The 23535-nt window shown below is 40.6% G+C and overlaps 1 protein-coding gene across 1 annotated transcript in view; it reads right to left on the reverse strand.

The window, feature by feature from the left end:
• LOC119850912 (sodium channel protein type 5 subunit alpha-like) overlaps positions 1–23535 on the reverse strand; it is a 133839-nt gene that overhangs the window by 12555 nt on the left and 97749 nt on the right. Inside the window, 5 exon segments of the mRNA XM_043509707.1 lie at positions 2298–2351; positions 2933–3211; positions 7805–7942; positions 8481–8654; positions 16618–16772. Of these exon segments, the coding sequence (XP_043365642.1) occupies positions 2298–2351; positions 2933–3211; positions 7805–7942; positions 8481–8654; positions 16618–16772 (800 nt within the window).

The raw sequence follows: 23535 nt of genomic DNA on the forward strand, positions 1-23535 counted from the left end.
GGGAGCGGTTTTAATGCAGGAAGGACCAGATCAAGAATTGCACCCTGTAGAGTTTCGCAGCAAGAGGCTGTCTGAGAGGGAAAGCAACTGGTCAGTCAGTGAAAAAGAATGTTATGCCATTGTCTATGCTCTGGAAAAGCTACGCCCATACATTTGGGGACGGCGTTTCCACCTGCAAACCGACCATGCTGCGCTAGAGTGGCTTCATACTGCCACAGGAAATAACAAAAAACTTATTCGGTGGAGTTCAGCTCTCCAAGATTTTGATTTCGACATCCAACACATCTCAGGAGCTTCTAACAAAGTGGCTGATGCACTCTCCTGTGAAAGTTTCCCAGAATCAACTGGTTAAAATCATCCTTGAGATGTGGAAAATATTGTTAGTCTTTATATACTTGATAGTATATTTAGAGGTGCATGTGTCTTATTAACTCTCTTTTCTCCTAGAGCTCCAGGAAGAAATCACATCCAGCGTTTCACCCTATCTCTGATTTGGGGGGGGGTGTCATAAATATAAAGGGAAGGGTAAACACCTTTAAATCCCTCCTGGCCAGAGGAAAAACCCTTTCACCTGTAAAGGGTTAAGAAACTACAATAACCTCGCTGGCACCTGACCAAAATGACCAATGGGGAGACGAGATACTTTCAAAGCTGGAGTGGGGGGGGGGGAACAAAGGTTTCTCTCTGTCTGTATTATGCTTTTGCCAGGACCAGAGCAGGAATGAAGGTCAGAACTCCTGTAAAGAGTTAGTAAGCAATCTAGTTAGATATGCCTTAGATTCTGTTTTGTTTAAATAGCTGATAAAATAAGTTGTGCTGAATGGGATGTATATTCCTGTTTTTGTATCTTTTTGTAACTTAAGGTTTTGCCTAGAGGGATTCTCTATGTTTTGAATCGGATTACCCTGTAAGGTATTTACCATCCTGATTTTACAGAGGTGATTCTTTTACTTTTTCTTTAATTAAAATTCTTCTTTAAGAACCTGATTGCTTTTTCATTGTTCTTAAGATCCAAGCGTTTGGGTCTGTGTTCACCTATGCAAATTGGTGAGGATTTTTATCAAGCCTTCCCCAGGAAAGGGGGTGTAGTGCTTGGGGGGATTTTTTTTTGCGAGAGGGGGAAAGACATTTCTAAGTGGGCACTTCCCCTGTTCTTTGTGTAACACTTTGGTGGTGGCAGCGTTTAACTTAAGCTGGTAAGAATAAGCTTAGGGGGTCTTTCATGCAGGTCCCCACATCTGTACCCTAGAGTTCAGAGTGAGGAAGGAACCTTGACAAGTGGTATGATTGCTATTGTCTGTTGATTTGATTTCTTTGCAATCTTTAATCTCTGTCCACCTATTGAAGAGGTCACTGCAACTGACACTGATGTTGATTACACTTGTGTTAAGAAACTTGTAGGACAATATCTCCCATTCCATTTACACAGCTGACAAAGAAATTAAAAGCTTGATGGATGAATTTTTTTAAGCAGAGTGAGAGTAGTTGCACTTCTGTCTTCATGCAAGGACACATAAGAAAATGTTTCTCTTTTTAACCATCTGTTTAAAATATTATAGATCATGACTAAATATATGTCCAATTCAACTTCCATTGAAGTCAATGGGAGTCTTTATTGAGTTCAATGAGAGTTAAATCACATCTTACTGGCATGATTTTCAAAGGCATCGAGGAGCAACCAACAGCTTTGATTGAGGTCAGTGGGAACTGATGAGCACTCAACCACTTGTCAAGGATCTTAAGAAAATCAGGTCACTTATTTAGAAGCCTAACTTCAAGCTTCTGCTTTTGAGAATCTTGGCCTAGATGTGTTCTTCCAATTTAAACCTTTGGTTGAAAAGCTATTCTATTACTGTTGGAAAAAAGCAACAAAATTTTACATAAACCTGAGAAAATTATTTTTGAATGTGGTTACATTTGAGCTCATTCATTTCCTTGGAAGATAAGCTGGTAATTTTGTTCAATTTAAGTCCTTTGGATGCAGAACTGTATCTTCCTCTGTATTTGTACAGCAGCTAATGCAGTGGAACCTTAATCCTGACTGGGGTCTCTAAGTGGCACAGTAATACATACATTAAATATAATAATAATGATACTTGATAATTAATGCTTGACCATTTATTTTAAAAAGATGCTCATCCATTTTAGCTCAGTGAGTAGATAGCACCATGAAAACAATGAACAGACTAGAACTACACATTGTGTTGACTAACGCTAATAAGCATGAAAATTAGAAAACACAAGTAAAAACTGGAGAGATGGTTACAAGAGAAAACATTTTAATTTTCATGACCTACCCCTCGTGAATCTACTGCTGCATACATAATGTCTGTCCAACCTTTAAATGTTGCCTAGAAAAAACAGAAAAAATATTAAAATCATATTAAACTTTTAGGATGAGATTGTTTAGCCTGTTTACATCTTTGTGCTTCTGAGATGGTGCAAAGGGACTGTAGTATGTCCACAAATGCCCAACACAGAATTCCCCTGTGTAGATCTCCTTGCTGACATGTTTGTGACAGATTTGATCACAACAAATCAGGGAATTGGAACCAGCCCACTGATGCTCTCTCCCTACTTCCCATTTCTGCACTGAGCTTTACTCAGTGCAGGAGAGAATTTTGCCTTTAGTTTAATGAAATTATAACAAAGATTTCATACCATCTTCCCAGGAGATGGCTGCAAATCAGAGGAGCACATTTTCAAATGGTTACATAATCAGTTCGTAGCTCACCATTGGACACTATATGTGCATACACTGGAAGGGACCCTGAATGGGCTAACCATATTGTCAGTCTGAACATGGGATGGGATTGGGACAGCAGGCTCCACAGGGCCACTGCTTTCCACTCCTTGCAGGTGTGGGTAAGCAACTGGCAAAACCTGATTCCACCCCACCCCACAATGTGCCAGTCAGCAAAATAGAACTTACCACCTGAAGAAGAGCCAGATAACCAGAACCAACATTATCAAAGTTGACATTAGCATTTGTCCAATATATTTTTTGTGTGTCATTATAGGTTGTGCAATCCAATTTGTTCCTAATACTTTCATTTAATCCTGATGTTTCTTCAGTCAAGTTAATGCATTTTCCAAATTTTCCTGCAAATAGATTCACTCCCATGATACTAAAAACGAGCCAAAAAATGAGGCAGACAAGCACAACGTTCATGATAGAAGGAATGGCACCTACTAGGGCATTCACAACTACCTTAGGAGAAATCAAAGAAAAACATTCAGTTACTATAGGTATTCACATGTACAAAGCCTTAAACAGCTATTTGCTGCATTAAACTGTTTTGGAAATCTAAGCAACCCCATGTCATTTCAGCAAACAGTTACACACATGAGTAACTTTACTCCCATAAATACTTCTACTGAAGTGGCACCTATTTTGAGTAAAGGTTCTTACATCTATAGTGTTGGCAGGATCAGGCCCTTCGATTATCAGTTCTTCCGGACAGGAACCTGTTTTTTGTTTTCTGTGAAACACCTAGCACACTTGGGAGCACTATTAAATAACAAAGTATTTGAATGTAATGGCAGAATGTTCACTTTTGGAGCTTCCTTTTGTTGTTTGTTTTTTGTTTCTACAAGATTCTAAATACACATTATTTCTTCATGAGGATTAATATAGCGGTCTGTTTTTATTCATGTCAGCATGAAATTTATTCAAGTTGTGTGGAAAATTAGTTATTAGAGGATCAATAATGAATCTGTGGTAGATATGTAAAGGTTGCTGCAGATATTGTAACTTCCATGAGAAGTTTTCCACAATTCAAGAGTAACCTGGAAAGTGTCAGTACAGCATGTAAGTTTTGAGCAGACTTACAAGCTCCACTGGTATGAAGAAATAAGAGCTACCATAATCTCTCCTGGGAAAATAGCAGAAATTGTGACCAACTTGCATATATTACACATTCTGACTAATGCCTGATGGAGACTTTAACTTCCAAAGTGCATCTCATTACATCTGCCTAGGTGTTTCAAGGAGTAACCTCTACTAATCATCTCATAGAGTAAACAGATATCAAAGCTGTCACTTCCTGCTTAGGACAGGAACTTCTGCTCATTGCCTAGTAAAGGGCAGAGTAGAACCCAGTACCCCCCAAAAGTAAAGTACGGGTGATCCTTTACTTTCACACAGGTCACAGCCAGAGGGGCGAGCTAGCTTCCCAAAGGCAAAACTTTGAAAAAGAGAGGTCAAGCAGGCCACTGGACAGCCCCTCTAAGAAATATCTAAAGTTAAAGTGGGAGCCTGGGCTTATTGGGAGGATGGAGTGGGAGTGTCCTAAACTGAGTGCAAGTATAGCATGACACTCACCCTATATTCAAGTGAATACATTTCGGATTCATAACAAATCCCAAACCCAGGCAAGCTTTTCTTATTTTTGTTTCCTTACAAGTTTCATACAGCTTTCAAATTAGGAGAGAGAGAGCAGGAAAGAAACCTCAAATATTGTGCTAGTCAAGTTTGTGCTTGCTGGGTTTGACATGGCCAGAAAAGCCTTCAAGGTCTATATGGTTTGTGCAGAAACTATGGCATTTCCCAGACAAAAACTTTATGATAATGTTAAAGTTATAAATAAATATCCTGATTCAGAACATTTTTAGAACATTGGGATTATATAAATAGGGGACAAATCTGTAGTTAAGATTGTACAAGCTGTCTTAACTAGATCCCTATATGCTCATGTTGCTTTTACTGATGCACCAAAAACCCTCATCTCTACCGGTCCTGTTTCATATAATTTCCAGTCTGCACTACAAATCATCATGAACCACCAATCACAAATGGCCTACAGACAACTGTATATCATCTTTCAGTTCACTTCCCTTTTACAGATCAGAGACACCAAAATCTTACTATCCATAGACAGTTCAGATGGTTGACCATCCCCCATATCAACTTTCTTCTATGGCCAGCAGACAACAAAGATATCATATCAGACTAGTAGTATACAGATAGTACAACTTGCCAGAGAGAGGTATATAGAATGCCACTTCTATAACACATTTTCCTTTCTTTCCCCATATCCCAAGACAGGGTCTCCAACTGCCGCTGTGGGGCCAAAGGACTGGGAAGGGAAGAAGCAGCCGTGGAACCCTGTCTAGAGGCACAGGACCCCCACGCTGACAGACATCACCTTCACTAGATCTACCAGGATCTGGAACTGATTCCCTGGCTCTTCCATAGGAAGAGCAGTGGCAAATTCCTTATGTAGGATCTTTCCACATATAGGTGATGATTTGGAGAGAACGGTCAGCAGAACAAAGAAAAGCAGTAGATATGTTAGTTACAAAACTGCCTTCAGCTACAACCTGTGCAACTCCTGTGGAATTCAACGGGGTTGCACAGGTTTAACTGAGAACAAATTTGGACCAGTTATCCAGGATTCAAAGTCTTCCCGCCATGTAAAATGTAAAAGCATTTGATATATACCAAACTTAACATTAAAACATCTAAAAATTCATTTACACCCACTATCACAACATGTAATTGTTTTCCCACTATATTACTAACTTTTTGCTTTAAATCCACTACTATATGCCAATGACTCACATTAGCACTCATACACACTAATCTAACAGTCTTTCTATAAAATCTAGTCTATATCTGAATGAGTTTGCTGCTCAGTTCCTTCATGCTATCAAAATTAGGATCTTCTCTGCCGACACAAGCCTTTTATCTTTTTCTCTGACATTTCTGAGCCTGAGACAAAGTGATACTGATTCACAAAAATAAAATTTTATCTATTTTTGAAACCAAGTATGAGAATGCCAGGTCTTATTCTCCATCATATCACAGTATTTTACTTTCTTCTAAACTACTAATATAGTATTTCTCTGTCCCTTTTGCATTTCTCTACACGTCACAGAAAAATGATGTTACACATTCACAACAGGTAATCATGAAGGCCACACTATGGATCAGATCCTCAGTTATTGTAAATCAGTATAGTGTGCCCTTCACAACTAGCTTCAGGTAGCATGAGTTTTTGCAATGTGACCTGGAGATGCTGAAGGCAAGGGTCATGATAGTTAGATCAACATACAAGATTCAGGGGGCAAAGTATGACTTTAGACACTCAGCTGAATCCCCAGCTTTTTCTATCACTAGTGTGTACAATAACATATTGTGAGTGACCAAGGTAAATTATTTTCATTATTAATTATGATTATTAATTAGTGAATTTAGTGCTAGTGAAAGGGTCAGAACTGGCAGGCCTGGAGATGGAATTCCTATATCCATAGAACATGTGTGTAGATTAGTTAATGATAGCACAAATTTCCCCACATCCAACTAGTTAGTATCCAACTAATGTCTCAACCTTGATGTGCAATTACTATGTTGGGGGAAGGAGGAGGGAGGGGGAGATTATCTAGTTTGCATTAGAGATGGGTCTAAACCAAAACCTTTAAACAACCTGTGGTAAATTTTAAAGGAAATCTTAATCCAGTTTCAGATTTCACTGTTGGTGCGTCTTTCTCTTAGGAGTTGAACCATTATCTCTGGTTTAAACACCTCCAAACTCTGGGAAAGTTCAGATCTGAATATTGTGAGTTGGACTTATCTCCAGTTTCCATGTTCGCTGAATTCTTGACCTTTCTGCAAGTAGTATCAACAAGGGTTCCAATTGTTCTGGTGGTTTTGTTACCTTAATGCAGACAATTTTACTTTAGAAACAGGAATGGGGCCATCAACTTACTGAACATCCTATAGATATTAATGACTTTTAGTTCATACAAACATATACTGAATCTGAATTTGATATAGATATAATAGGCTCCCTATCTTAATACCAGTCTCCTGAGTTTATGTAATTATTACATAATTAATACATAGTAATACAAAATCCTTAATTGGGCTAAGGAAAGGTGTTTCCAAATTTAGTTTTTGCTTTCATTTATTGAAAAATTTATCTGGTGCCCTGCTATGTGTGTTTACATCAGAAATCTTAGATGGATTTGTAAATGTTACTTACACTGCTAACTTACATATCGTGTGTTGCCATGTGATCTGCAGTATTAGTGGTGCACTTGCTAATATAGAATACAATTATAATAATTTGCTAATCATGTAATGATAAAAAGGAAATACAAACATAACAAATCCAAATAACTAAAGGTTAAATCCTGGTCCAATTGAAGTCAATGGGAGTTTTGCCATTGCTTCAATGAGATCATCATTTGTGTACTTAGTATGATCATCAAGCAAAAAGAAACAGATAAGAGAACTCCTGGAGAAATATTCATTCACCAAGAAAATGCAAAAGTGAACAAGAAAATGTTTGGACAAACAATGAACACACGTGATATGTTTACAAGTTAATTCTGGCATTCCAGCTTTAAACTAAAGTATATCAGAGGATGTTTCCCCCATATATCTACTTATTAGTTTTCCAGATTTATAAATGTAAGGTTACTTTTCTTCATTATTAAAAAAAAAAATCCGCAAACACTTTGTGACTCTTTCTATGTCTGAATTCTAGTGGAAGAAAAGAGAATTCAGTGAAAATTGGCCATAAAGGAATGATTTTTGAAATCTTATTGTTCTTTGTGTTTCAATTAATTTTTCATCAAACCACTACAAAAAATCCAAACATATAAAACTTTGAGCATGATTTGATTTTGTTTTTTGGCATTTCAGTGTTTTTTTTTACAAAATAAAGTTTTAAAAACTCTTAAAATTGAACTCAAATGTAACCTTAACTATTGTGCAGCACCATAATGAAAGCAACCCCATATGAAATAGTGTCCTTTAACATACTTGCTGTTCAGACAAAGGGGCTTCAGTGGTTGCTTTATTTATTCTTACCCTCATCCCTTCAAATTGTGACAATGCCCTTAATGGTCTCAATGCTCTCAGGGTTTTAAGGGATTTCATGGGTCCCATTTCAGCATATCCAAGTGAATTAGCTATAAGGCTTGCTAAAGAGACCTAAATAGAGAGAGAGAAAAAATATTAGAACAATCCTGCCTTCTGGTATTCTTTTTTCTCTTTTTTCTCATGCTTACAAAGTCCTATCAGTGAAAGTATGAAATGGCAGCCTGTACAGTACAACAGAAAGGCATCTTAAGGGGACACTAACAGGAATAAAATAATGAGTGAAATGCAGGCTGCACTGAAGTTAATAATAAAACACCCTATGATTTCAGGAGTGCCAAGATTTCACCCAATCTATTTTAACAAAACAAATGTACTTGACCTGTGTTGCTAATGCTAACTTAGATTATTAAAGCTGTAAGAATTTTGAGGCCAAAATTTTAACAAAATTACTATTTTTGTTGTCCAAATTGAGACACTTTGAAAGGTCTTGTTTTTCAAAGGGTGGGTGCTCGGTACTTTCTAAAAATCAGTTCCCCTTCAAATGAAGGTGCCTCAATTTGGGATATCCACAAAAAAAAAAAGCAGCAAACATTTTGTTGTTCTATACTACATAATCCAGTCCACAGAACTGATCAAATGCAATACTTACACCTACAATTAGGAAGTCAAGCCAACACCAGGCATTGGTGAAGTATTTCTTGAAGCCATAAGCCACCCATTTCAGAAATATCTCCAGGACAAAGATGTAAGTGAAGATTTTATCAAAAAATTCCAACATAATTTTAATGTTTTTTCTTTTCTCAAGATGTACATCTTCAAATGCCTGAAATAATAATGCTTAGATATAAACCCACTCTACAGAATTTCAATGGAAAATTGTAATGTTGTACTGAGATTAGAGATATGTGCACCTTTCATTATGAAACCCCAAACCACATGAAACCTGAACCCTCATCCTGCAAACAGGTACCCAAGAGTTTAACTTTCCACACAGGTAGCCACTGTGAAGGTAATCCTGATGAAATGGACATTAGACATTGTGGAGGGGCTAAAAAAATATTACCATACATTAAAGAAAATGTGAGTCCTTGCTCCATTATACAGTTGAACTTCGATATTAAATTTCAGGTTTCAGAGTATCAGCCGTGTTAGTCTGTATCCGCAAAAAGAACAGGAGGACTTGTGCCACCTTTGTTAGTTTCTAAGGTGCCACAAGTACTCCTATTCTTTTTATTAAATTTGTATTTTGTGGCACAACAATCTATTTTTGGCAGAAACATGGGTGAGAATCCTGATACAAGTGTAAATAGGTATAGGCTCAGTAAAAAACAGACCTGGACAACTATCACAAAGTATCATATGGGCCTATATATTTCCTGGTTACAATCTATGAAACAAACAGCAACATTCAGAGGTGAGCCTTGTTATATTTGGACCCAGCAGAGAAGGGGATGGACACAGGGGGTGCTGACAAACACAGCTGTCTGCTGTAGTGGCTTTATTGTTCTGCTAACAAAACAGAAACTAACATGAAAGTGAGGCTCTGCAACTGAGTGCTGAGAGTCCAAACTATTTAAAGGTGCAGAATATCTAATTTCTCCACCCTACATTAAAATACTTTCCAAACATATATACATCATCATTTATGTGGATTACATAAAACACTATATAACCTAACAAAGTTGTGGGTGGACTACTGCAGACTCTTAAATTGCAAGGGATTATTCTACCCTGGAATAGCAACTTTAGCTAAACAATGTATAAATTCAGGCGCAAGCTCTGGTTTTTGCACTCTCTTGGGATAACATGGTTATGGTCGAGAAGCAATATCTGGTACAACAGGAATAATCTGTGGTAAAGAATCAACTGCATCTGGTACCAAAATTTGTTCCAACAAGCCATGAAAATTAAGAATTGAATGGAAGGAGGTTTGATCAGAGGAGAAGAGAGTCCTGCTGAAATAGTCATGGATTCTGGTACTTGTTGAGGTTGCAGCTGGTCTATATGTTGTTTCCACAAAGTACCATCACATAGTTTAATCAGGAATGAAAAAGGTCTCATGCATTTCACAAGTTCCCCAAGTACCCATTTCACTCAACTGTAGTTGCGAGTCCACATTACATCTCCTATTTGAAAACAACAATGACGAACCTCACATTGTCAATCACTTTGCATGGGATTTGGCTACACATAAGACAACATCAGGACATAGCAGGTTCCAAAAGATACCCAATGATTGCTTCAAAAAAAAAAACAGTTGCAGTTGACTGCAAGGTAGTAGCACATGGTGTGCTCTTGCAGACAAACAAGAAATTGTCCAATTTCTGCTGATAATTCAAAATAAACTTGTTAGCTCTTAAGGCATGCTTAAGTGTCTGTACAAAGTGTTCCACTAATCCATTTTTAGCAAGGTGGTATGGAGCAGAACATATGTGCTGAATTCCATTTGATGTTAGGAACCTCTGAAATTCTTCTGAATAGAATTGAGACTTTGTCACTCATCAACTGTAACAGTAGACCAAACTGACTAAACAAGGCATGAAGATGTCCAACGGTCTTGAAAGTTAGAAGTAATTCTGAAAACTGGTCATTTCAAATGTGTGTCAACTATGACCAAATATATATATATAATGTTCTAATGGTCCAGCAAAGTCCACATGAGCATGTGTCCTCCAAGGAATCTGAGGCCAGAACCAAGGGTGTAAGTATGCTAGGCCAGGATTATGCTGAATTTGCTGACATGTAGTACAGCACTTCACCTTCCTCTCAGCGTCTTCATCTATCCCTGGCCACCAGACAGAACTCCGGACTATAGCCTTCAGCCATACAATGCCAATATGACCATCGTGAAGAGCTTCCAAAACTTGAGACTGAACTGATTTTGGAAGGATAACTCAGATTCCCCATAAGATGCAACCTTGATTCACAGATAATTCAGGCTGACGCGACCCAAATTGTGTAAACTGGGGATTCATAAGATCCAACACCGTACTTTGTAGTATCATTCTCTTCACAAGAGAAAGCACATCATCCTTAACAGTTTCTTTGTGCTAGTGACAGGCAATCTATCTACCAAATTGAGATAAAACACTTTGTCTGAAGTTTCTTTGGATTGACGGGAGCTTGGGCATGACAGATATGATAGCCCATTATCATTGCCATGTTGAGTCCCTTTATATAATTGAATAGTATAGAAATCAGCTGAAAGTAGTAACACCCATTGTTGCAGATGAACAGCAGCTAATGATGGACCACATTTCGGTCCAAAAATTGAAATTAATGGGTGGTGATCCGTTAGCAAGATAAAATGTCTACCATAAGGACAGGTACGGAACATCCAAATTCTGACGATAATGCTGAGAGCGTCTTGCTCTATTTGTATATAGTTCTTCTCAGGGGTGGTGAGCATTTGTGAAACAAGGGCAATTGGTTTCTCTCTGTTATCAGCAAAAATGTGGGAAAGAACATCATTCACTCCATATGGTGAAACGTAACAAAGCAATTGCAATGGTAAGGAGGCATCAAAGTGAAAACTTTGGCTGATCCCAACAGTTTCTTTGCCTCCTTAAATGCACACACACATTCTTTAGTCCAGTTCCATTTGTTGTTTGTTTGTAACAGTTCATGCAAAGATGCAAATACTGTCACCAGTTTAGGCAGAAATTTACCCTAGTAATTAAGTAGTCCTAAGAATGAATGCAACTGTGACATGTTCTCTGGCTATAGTGCTTGAAGAAATTGTCTTCTCTTTCTCTGGCAATTTCCTTAAGCCCATCACATCAATTACATGCCTAAGGTATTCAACTGAAGGATTGAAAAAAAGATCATATTTGTCTTGACATACTCTCAGTCCATTGTCTTCCAAATGTTGCAACATAGCATCCAAATTTTGAAGATGATCCTGCTCTGCTGATCCTTTCCTGTATCAAGGATATTGTCAGATAGCACTGATTTCCATTCAGTCCCTTCAGGATCTCATCCATGGCCTTCTAGAACAGGAAAGATGCCAATGTGGTACTAAAAGGCAACCGGTAGCAAAATAAGCTTTTTCTTCCATGTTGATTGTGAGATATTTGTTAGATGCCGTATCATTCTACATTTGGGCCTTATCAGTTGGAAGTGATAGAGGAGGAGAAAGACTGGGTGTATTGGTTGATCACAGTATGACTATAAGCTGTCAATGTGATGTGGCCGTGAAAAAGGCTAATGCAGTCCTAGGATACATTAGGCAAGGTATTTCCAGTAGAGGCAGGGAAGTGTTTAGTACCGTTATAGAAGGCACTGGTGAGACCACATCTGGAATACTGTGTGCAATTCTGCTCTCCCATGTTTAAGAAAGATTAATTGAAACTGGAACAAGTGCAGAAAAGAGCTACTAGGATGATCCAAGGAATGGAAAACCTACCTTATGAGAGGACACTCAAAGAGCTTGGCTTGAGGGGAGATATGATTGCTTTCTATAAATACATATCAGAGATGGAGAGGAGTTATTTAAGTTAAGCACCAATGTGGACACAAAAACAAATGGATACAAACTGGCCACCAACAAGTTTAGGCTTGAAATTAGATGAAGGTTTCTAACCATTAGAGCAGTGAAGTTCATAAAATCATAGACTTTAAGCTTAGAAGGGACCATTATGATCGTCTAGTCTGACCTCCTGCACAACGCAGGCCACAGAATCTCACCCACCCACTCCTGTAACAAACCCCTAATCTACGTCTGAGCTACTGACGTCCTCAAATCATGGTTTAAAGACTTCAAGGTGCAGTGACCCAGGCCCCATGCTGCAGAGAAAGCCGAAAAACCCCCAGGGCCTCTGCCAATCTGCCCTGGAGGAAAACTCTTTCCCAACCCCAAATATGGTGATCAGCTAAACCCTGAGCATGTGGGCAAGACTCACCAGCCAGACACCCAGGAAAGAATTCTCTGTAGTAACTCAGATCCCACTCCATCTAACATCCCATCACAGGCCATTGGGCATATTTACCACTAATAGACAAAGATCAATTAATAGCTAAAATTAGGCTATCCTATCATACCATCCCCTCCATAAATTTATCAATCTTAGTCTTGAAGCCAGATATGTCTTTTTCCCCCACTGCCCCCCTTGGAAGGCTGTTCCAGAACTTCACTCCTCTGATAGTTAGAACAGCCTTCCAAGGGGAGCATTGGAGGCAAAAAAATCTAACGGGTTTCAATATTAAGCTTGATAAATTTAGGGAGGGGATGGTATGATGGGATTGTCTACAATGGCATGTGGCAAAAATCCCCAATTGCCAGAGATGGGGCACTAGATGGGGAGGGCTCTTAGTTACTACAGAGAATTCTTTCCCAGGTATATGCCTGGTGGGTCTTTCCCACATGCTCAGGGTCTAACTGATTGCTATATTAGGGGTTGGGAAGGAATTTTCCCCTAGGTCAGATTGTTAAAGACTGGGTATTTTTTGCCTTCCTCTGAGGCATAGGGCAGAGGTCAAGTGCAGGTTTAAACTAGTGTAAATGGTGGATTCTCTGTAACTTGAATTTTTTAAACCATAATTTGAGGACTTCAGTCACAGGTTGGGGTCTATTACAGGAGTGGGTGGGTTAGGGTCTGTGGCTTGCAATGGGCAGGAGGTCAGACTAGATGATCACGACAGTCCCTTCTGACCTTAAAGTCTATCCATCTATGAATCTATTTGTAGGTATGCATTAAACAAATCCAATTCGCTGAAACACTGTCTTCCACTAAGAGTAGCAAACAAATCTTTGGTACGAGGAAGTAGATACTGGTCTGCACATAAAACTGGATTCACTGTCACTTTGAAATCTCTGCAAATTCAAATGGAACCATCATTCTTGATCACTGATACATGGGTAGCCCACTCACTGTGTGTAACACGACTCCAATGTTCACTATGTCAGGATAAAGAAAAGGAGTACTTGTGGCACCTTAGAGACTAACAAATTTATTAGAGCATAAGCTTTCGTGAGCTACAGATCACTTCATCGGATGCATTTGGTGGAAAAAACAGAGGAGAGATTTATATACACACACACAGAGAACATGAAACAATGGGTTTATCATACACACTGTAAGGAGAGTGATCACTTAAGATAAGCCATCACCAGCAGCAGGGGGGGGAAAGGAGGAAAACCTTTCATGGTGACAAGCAAGGTAGGCTAATTCCAGCAGTTAACAAGAATATCAGAGGAACAGTGGGGGGTGGGGTGGGAGGGAGAAATACCATGGGGAAAGAGTTTTACTTTGTGTAATGACTCATCCATTCCCAGTCTCTATTCAAGCCTAAATTAATTGTATCCAGTTTGCAAATTAATTCCAATTCAGCAGTCTCTCGTTGGAGTCTGTTTTTGAAGCTTTTTTGTTGAAGTATAGCCACTCTTAGGTCTGTGATCGAGTGACCAGAGAGATTGAAGTGTTCTCCAACTGGTTTTTGAACGTTATAATTCTTGACGTCTGATTTGTGTCCATTCATTCTTTTACGTAGAGACTGTCCAGTTTGGCCAATGTACATGGCAGAGGGGCATTGCTGGCACATGATGGCATATATCACATTGGTAGATGTGCAGGTGAACGAGCCTCTGATAGTGTGGCTGATGTGATTAGGCCCTATGATGGTGTCCCCTGAATAGATATGTGGACAGAGTTGGCAATGGGCTTTGTTGCAAGGATAGGTTCCTGGGTTGGTGGTTCTGTTGTGTGGTGTGTGGTTGCTGGTGAGTATTTGCTTCAGATTGGGGGGCTGTCTGTAAGCAAGGACTGGCCTGTCTCCCAAGATCTGCTAGAGCTCTTGACTTTTTCCACATTATGAATTCCCAACTTCTATACTTTCTTAGGTTCAGTCTTCAAACGTGCTCTTGGATGGATAGTTACTCTGTCTGGTTGGACGCTGAACAGTGCAACCGGTAACCACAATGTTTCCTTTCTCCTGGCACTTTCTCCAAATTACCAGATATGCCCAGCAATCCTTTTTAGCATGTGCAGTTTGTGCACAGTGGCCACATGGGAATGACTCACGTTCTCATGGTCCTCTGTCTCACCAATTCAGGAGACGTACTTCTTGGTCCATACTAAATTCCAGAGAATCCTCTGTGGTTTCCATGGTAATAGCTATCTCAATAGCCTTCTTGAATGTAACACTGATATAGTCAGTAACTTCTTCTGGATTTAGTCTTTGTGTAAACCAGAGACAAACTGGTCACACAAAGCATCACTTAATGTTTGTCCACACTGACAATGCTCTGAGCACTGTCTTTACAGAAGCAACAAACTTTGTCACTGACTCTCCCCTTTCCTGATGCCTCTGATGGACCCGCTATCATTCTGCTATTATTGATGGATAGGAGAGAAATATCCCTGCATTGCTGCAGTAACTGCAGCATATGTGGCAGTTCCAGGCATAGCTTGATACAGTAGATCATGCAGCAGTCTGTATGCCTTTGGACCCATCCCTGTCAGCAAGGTTGAAACTCATTGTACATCTGGAATGGAATTGCAGGTCATAAATTGCTCAAAATGTTTGAAGTACACAATCATGATTCACGATTCTCTTCAAATTCACTAACATTGCCCAGAAGAGTTGCCATTTTACTTCTATCCTGTTGATCTACACACCCTCCTGGATATTTGCTTTTCCACTGATTTTTTTTTTAAACCATACACGGTCTGTTCTTGATCTCCCTTTGCTGGCTGTATGCGGACATAGCAGAATCACTCCTTCGACGGTACTTGGGCTCCCTCTGTGGGCTGCAGGCTAAAGCTGTCTCTTTCCGTTTTCTTGCATGAGGTCATCCAAGATGGCTGCTTCATCCTCACTGCTCTGTGTCTGGTCAATCAGCAGCAACTGCAACTGCCCCCTACTTTGTTCTGCCCTATTTGCGTACTTTCCCTGTTTTTCTGGCCGGTCAACACTGTTTTTCTTGGGACAAAAGCTTCATTTTGCTACCTTGTGCCTCTAAACGAACTTTTTTCCTTTTTTAATTATTTTGTTACTTTTTCTCCTTCTTGGGCAGGCAGTGAGCGCACTGGACACCCATGGGATAGAAGCTCCTTGTCACCAATGTTATATTTGGAACCAGCAGACAAGAAGATAGACTTAGGGATTGCTGATTTAAGTACAGCTGTCCGCTTTATTGTTCTGGCAGCAAAACAGAATCTAACACAAAAGTGAGGCTATGCAACTGAGTGCAGAGTGACCAAACCTTTTAAAGGTGCAGGATATCCCAAGTTTAAGAAAGTGTAAGTCAAGAGGGAGACAAAGTTAATTAAATCATCCGGCCCCTTAATATGTAAGTTACATAAACTTAACTCCCTTTAGACTTATTTAATTCACACTAACTTACTGACTTGTAACTTTTACACACAGACACACTACATTTCTTTCCTGAAGAGTTTTATTTTCAGTAATTTTTAGGGGAGTATTTTTTCAGATGCATACAAAAATCTAGTTCAAAAGTAGATTCAGCTTCATGTTCCAAGAGAATTAGCACCAGGAAAGACTCTTTGATCTTAACATAAAAATGATAGTCTCTGTGTGTGAAATAACTGCCAGACAAAGCTTCAGAAAAACCAATATATAACCAGAATGTCAATCATCGCAGTTTGTTAGAGTTGCTCTTTCTGTCATTCGATTTACCGTATTTTCCAATTACTATAAAAAATAAGTTAGCCCTTTGCTAGGCCAGTTTTATTCTTCTCCCACCATCAGCTTTGAAAATACACCCTCTTTCCTATGCTAAAAAGACATTTATAATTCAACCTGATATGAGATTAAATTAAATTTACCAGGCTTCCACTGCTTAGCAGAATCATGAATATGATAAAACTTTCGAAAGAGTTGTGTTCAACAATTTTGTAGCATGTTTTCCTCAGGTTCCAACATGTTTTTCCTGGAAACTTTGTGGTATTCACTGAGCAGCAAGGGGAATGTCGAACACAGCCTGAAAGAGGGACACATGGTAAATACATGAACACCCAGGACTGCTGTAGAAATTTCTGGGTTCAGGGGAAAGTCCTTGGTCACCTTAAACTTGTGTCTCTGCTGTTTCATCTCTCTTTTTCCTTTGAAAACAAACTACACAAATATTTTTAAGCAATGAGGAATATCTTACACCCTTTAGTGAGCTACCTTCCCGATCAACAATACCTGCTGAGAACACTGGCAACACCCTCAGAATGCTGATGTTCAGATTCACAAAACAAAGGCAACATAACACGACAAATTTTATAGCTTTGGAGGAGGTTTGGAGCATGGTTAGCACTGGAATATGGAAGGATAATGCAGTTGGCAGAAGGAGTTATTGCATCACAGAAATTAAAGATAAAGAAAAGCTGTGGAGTCATCTAATTCCCCTCCTTAATAGTGCATTATTGTTTCCTACATTCTAACTTCTAGTAATTTATTTATTCTAGATTCAAATATACAAAGCAACTGGGTTTCCACCATACATCTTGAAAGAAGATATGGAGGTTACTTAACTGAAAGTGGAAGTTTTTTGATTTATGTGGTCCCTATCTGTATTCCACATGCAGGTACTCATGAGCACAGTGCACCTGAGACTGGAAAATCTTGTGAGCAGAGTCTATTGGTCAACCCTTGCATTCTGGAGATTCTTGTGCTCAGTACCCAAAGTGGAAGAGGAAGTGCAGACTGACCACCTCTCCAGTTCCTTCTCTACTACAAATCCAGCCATGATCCAAAGCAGAATGGAACGAGGGCAGGTCGTGGAATACATATAGGGGCCATACATCTCAAAGAACCTCCAGTTACAGGTAAGTAGCTTCCATTCCTTCTTTGAGTGCTGGTCCCTACATGCATTCCATACATGAGTGACTGGTAAGCATTAGTCAAGTAAGAAGGAGTTGCAAAGATGCAGAAGGTATAGATTCTGTAATATTGCTGTTCCAAAGACTGAAATCAGCAGAAGAGGCTTGGACTAAAGCTTAATGCTTTGTCAAGGTGTGGATGCAACTCCAGATTGCTGCCTTATAAATGTTCAGCATAGGCAGTTCTCTAAAACATGCTACCGAAGTAATCTATGATCTAGTGAAATGGGCCCTCATCCCATTCAAGGAAGGGAACTGTGCTAACTGATAGCAAAGAGGGGACAGCCAGAAATCCACTTAGAGTCTCTGAGTAAATATTGCTTAACCCTGTGTTTATTCTGCTATAGCAACAAATAATCTAAGTGGTTTTCCTAATTGGTTTCATTCCTTGCAGACAGAATGCCAAAGCTCATCTGACAGAGAGGTGAAGCCTCCTCTCCTTGCTAAAGGCATGAGGTTTTGGAAAGAAAACTGCCACGTAAATTGATTGATGTGGAACTTGGAAATTAATTTACAAATAAATTTCAGGTGGAGATGAAGAGATGCCTTCTCTTTATCAAAAGTACTGTATGGGGGGTGGGCCATGAGTGACCCCAGCTTACCTTCTGGCTGACATGAAAGCAACAAGGAAAGTGACCTTCACAAACATGTGGCCAGTGGTTCTGGGGGGCCGGGCAGGGGGCAGGGGTGTGAATAGGGGACAGGGAGCAGGGGGTTGGATAGGCGTGGGAGTTCCGGGGGGCCTGTCAGGAGCAGGGCTGTGGATAGGGGACAGGGAGTAGGGGGTGGGGTCCTGGGGGGCAGTTAGAGGCTGGGAGTTCTGGGAGGGCGCAATTAGGAGACAAGGGGCAGGGGGGTTGGATGGGTCAGAGGTTCTGAGGGGGGCAGTCACAGGGCGGGAAGTAGGAGGGGACAGATAGGGGGTGGGGCCAGGCTGTTTGGGGAGGCACAGCCTTCCCTACCCGGCCCTCCATACAGTTTTGCAACCTCAATGTGGCCCTTGCCAAAAAGTTTGCCTACCCCTGCTATAGCCCCTTGTGAGGAGAGAGTCTGCCTCCTGATGGAGGATTTCCTTGTGAGAGTGGTCTCTGAAGAGGGATTGGAAAAGAAACTAGATGTAGCCAGAGTGCATATTTAGTACCCATGTGTCCATTGTTGTGGCCCTCCAGTTGTTGGCGAAGTATGCTAGGCAGCCACTAAAAGTTTAGGAAGCAGCAGGGGATGGTGTCTGATGGTTTGCAACTCTTGAATGTCCCAGGAAAATTAACCCTTTGCTGGTGAATGAGATTGTGTAGCTGATATCGAGGTGGATGAGGCAACATATTTTGGTCCTTGGACCTTCTGGCACTTGCCGCACAGCCTGTATGGAGAAGGTGGTAGAAAGATAGTGGGAGAGGAATTGGGTATTTCCTCTTATGGGCTGGGATATAAATGCCATTGCAGTGGAGGATTGTCCTGGAGTCCTTTAACGGGCGTAAGGACTCATCTATGTTCTCATTAAAAAGATTAGACTTGAAGGAAAGATCCTTGATGGTATTCTAACCTCCCTTGAGAGTCCCAAAGTGTGAAGCCACAATTCACACCGCATAACTTTTACAGTTGCTATGGCTTTAGATGTGGTATTAGCCATGTCCACTATGTCTTTGCTACCAGTTTACCCTCATCAATGTGGGTTTGAAATTGGACTGTGTCACTGAGTTTCTCCTTAAACTTCAGGAACTTGGAGTACTTCGTAAAATCATACTTCACTAACAGAGCCTGGTACTTAGCAATTCTAAACTGGAGGCTGGTTAGTGAGAATACCTACTTCCCTAGAAGGTCAACACATTAAGCACCCTTGTCTGCAAGGGTAGTCTTGAGATGTTGCTGCCCAGACCTTTCTATGGCTGCTTGGACAAGTAGGTAGTTGGGGGCGAGTGGGTGAACAAAAATTCCTCTGCTTTTGGTAGGTACAAAACAACTTTCAGCCCCTTTACGTGTAGCAGTGCAAGATGCAGGTGTGTGCTACATCACCCTGGTAGGTTCCACGATGGCCTCATTTAGAGGGAGAGCCACTTGATTGAGACGAGTAGGCTGCAGGATGCCCAGGAGCTTATGCTGAAGTGGGATCTGGAAGTCAGCCACTATCCTCTGCAAGAGTTTGTGGTATTGCCTGTTGTCATCAGTCAGGGATGACAAAGATAGGACACTAACCTCATCAGATAAGAAAGATGATATACTTATTGGTACTGCTGCTACCAGGGATTCCAGCTGAATATCTTCCTCTTCTGCATACACTAGTGGAGCTGGTTGGTGTTGTCTAGGGGAAGAGAGTCAGTGACACTCTTGCATGAATCAAGGGTGCCATGCATAGGGATCCCATGGGCCTCAGTAGGGCCAGTATGATGGTTTGAAAGCTAGTTGGGGAGGACTCCACGGGGTACTATCGGTCCCTCAAAGGGTAATAGTGTCTGGGTGGTGGGAGGGTCCAAGACAGTCTAGAGGTTCTGTCAGGGCTAATCTCCCTCTGTGGAGGTGATTGCTCATCTTGAATATCAGATTTGACTGAAGAGAAGGTTGAATCCAGGGATAACAGTGATACTGGGAGATGTAGACTCCAGCCTGTGGACAGAGTAGGGGAGTAGCTCCTTCTCCTCAAGGGGGGTTCCTCTTCTGGTGTCAAAACCATCCTTAGAAGAACTGGATTTGGGAGAAGAGGAAATTGAGGGTAGGGAAAGTGAAGATACCATCCAGTAAGGTAGAAGTTTCAATTAATCCAAGAATACAAGGTGTCCCAGTACTTGGTATGGGCAGATCCAGCACTACCACAGGCTTAGCTGTTGGCAGATCCTTATGGAGTTGAGTCAGTACCATCGGAGAAGATTCCTGCCTGGAGCTGATGGTCAGTGCCAGCAGATGGTGATCTTTCGGCTTAGTAGTCAGAACCAGAGTCAGTACCAGTGGATCCTTGCTTCTGCATGCTTTACCCTTGTGGTTGGGAGATTTAGAAAGGCATAAATCTTTAGGATTCGAGCACAAGGTTTAATCTGATTTGGAAGGAGTCAAGGAGGGATCCCTTCTTTTGGAAACAGATTTGGAAGCGTACCTGGTACTGTATTTTAAGTGTATCCCTTCTCTCATGAAAGGCCCAAGATAATGGGTCCTTTGACTTAGTAGATTTGACCTCTGTTCTGGAGCTCATGCTCATAGAGGTGCTGCACTAAGTCCTCCCAGCCCGGATCCTACTGGGATTTCATGGCTTTCTCCATGAGATACTTCCTCAATTGAAGCTCCTGTCCCTCTCAGGATTGGGGAGGAAAGGAGCAGTAGATGTTGCAGTTGGTGGACATATAAGCTTCTCCAAGGCAGGAAAGGCTGTGCCCAGGATTATCACTGACTGAGAAGGAGCAGGGCAGGAAACACTGTTTTTAAACCCCTGATCTCTGGGCATAGGCCTTCTCCCAAGGGGAGAGAACAGGGAAGGTTCTGAGGTGGGAAAAACTATGTAAGGACTGAGGCATGGCCAGTCAGGCCTAGTGGTCGGAATCAGGGGCCAGGATCCAGAGCTGGGGGCTGGACCTAGAGACAGGGTGAGGAGTCAAGGCAAGGGTCAAAGCCAGAGACAGTTACAGTTACCAGTGTTTTACCCTACTTCTAGGGTAGATATCAGTTTACAATCTCTGGATGATGGAAGGACATTAGCCTTTCACTTGGAAGGCACAAAATCTTTTAGACCTTTTCCTAGACTTTTTATCTCCTTTAAAGCTCAGATGAGGGGAACTCCTATCTCCACCAAAAGATTTTCAAAGAGGGTCTCATTTTTTTTTTACTTGTTATTAAAGTTCTAATCTTCAGTGCCCTTCAGTTGTTATGGCCCATTTCACTAAGTAACAATCAGGTTCTGGTTGAAAAATATTCCTATTGTGGACATATGTAAAGTTGCCACTTGGGTGTCTGTTCACACCTTTTCTAAACACTATGCAACAGTGCACAGTACTTCAGCAGATGTTTTCAAGGGAGCTGTTCTTCACCAGTGTTAGATGGACCTCCAGAGTACCCACCTCCTTAGATGGGATTGTACCTGGGAGTCACAGAGATGAAAGCACCCTAAAGGAGATTTACTTGAAGGAGAAGGAGAAATTACTTACTTCGGACAGTAGCTGGAATTCTTCAAGATATTTTGTCCCTTTTGGAAAACTTGGTGTGGTTGGATTCTGCATTAAGGACTAACTAGAGTGGCAGTTGGTCCAGCACGGCCCTATGTACCCTTAGTACAGAGCACAAGGATAGTTATGATGCATGTGTGGATGGAACAGACTGCTACCAAAAATCTCTCAATCTGAGGCACATGCACACCTATGGCGGAGCACCCAAAGGAAAAAAAAAATCTTGAAAAACTCCAAATACCGTACACAGTAAATAGCCTATCCTTATTTCCCTTCCAACTGCTTCTGACTCCCCATCTCTTCCATTCCTGAATTTTGACCAAAAATCCAGAATGAGGCAGGTTAATGGTATCTCCGACTACTACAATTACTGTGTTTTTTTTTTAACAACAGATTCATACAATAGCTTCAGGGTGGAGACAAATAAAGCCGATAGTATTGTGGTGTTATGCTTGTGATTTAGACTGTAAATTAAATGTTAATTGACTGTAATATAGCTGAAATGCTTGTAATGGAAATGGCTGCAGTAAAATGCACAAGGATAATATCATTGTGGAAAAACTGAAAACAAAACAGAATACAATATTTACACAAAGTAAAATAGTTTGATTTGCAGTCTGATGTATTTGGAAATGTTCCTACTTCCCAATGCTGCTTTAAATGGGAATTTATACTTTCTTTTGGCTATGAATTGAAAATGTATGGCCAGATCCTTGGCCCCGGTCAGGTCCCTTTGGGTCAATCTCTGACAGGGCTGGAGGTTCCCCTGTCTCTTGTAGAAGTGACATAGCCAGCTCTGCACCAGCTCATCCTTCCCCATCTCATGAGGCATGTACCGGGATTAGAAGTGCTTTGCACTCCAGTAATCTCCAGCCAGCAGAACAGCTCCTTGGAGGCCATTGCTGTGGGCGAGATTAGAGAAGCCTAAAAGTCGGAACAAGGTAGAGACTGCTCTACCTTATGTTGGGGCAGAACTGGCCCTGGCTACAATCAGGATAGTCACCTTTTCTTTCTCCACCTTGGGTCCTATGCTGAGAGTAATTTGGCTAGACCAGAGGACCTGGTTTGTAATAATTTTCCTGTTTTTGAACTGAAATTGTCTAGATAGAGAGGATACAGCTTCTGCAGAACTAGTCCATGCTAAATTCCAGTGTAATTACATAAAATCCACAACTATCCATCATGCATAACATAATTATAAAGAATGCTAAAGAAATTACTATAGTACCACACAAAATCCTACTTAGAACATTAATTTAAATGCCATGGGATATGAGATCACATGGATTAAAAATTTGTTGCAGGATCATAAACTAGTTCAAACTTATGCATGATCTTAACTGGAAGAAGGTGAGTAGCCCCTATTCACCTGCTTACAGTTAAGTATGTGTGTAAGTGTTTGCAGGATTGGGGCCTAAACAGACAAAGCAGCATACAAAGGTTGTTGGGAAGAGAGAGAGTAAAAGTAAGAATTAATTAATTACACACACACACACACACACACACACACACACACACACACACTTGTTTTATTTTATAGCAAATATCCTAAAGAATAATTTAATGGCAAAGTGGAAAATGGAGGATGACTATCAGGAAAAGTTTCCTTTCAATCTCAGCACATTATTCAAACTTGTACATATTCATCCTCCATTTTCCTAAATAGTAAAATCAACTGAAGTGCCGATTCTTCTTTGAGGACTGGTGCCTATGTGTATTCCACACATAGGTA

Source organism: Dermochelys coriacea, chromosome 2, assembly GCF_009764565.3.
Source record: "Dermochelys coriacea isolate rDerCor1 chromosome 2, rDerCor1.pri.v4, whole genome shotgun sequence".
NCBI classification, from domain to species: domain Eukaryota; kingdom Metazoa; phylum Chordata; order Testudines; family Dermochelyidae; genus Dermochelys; species Dermochelys coriacea.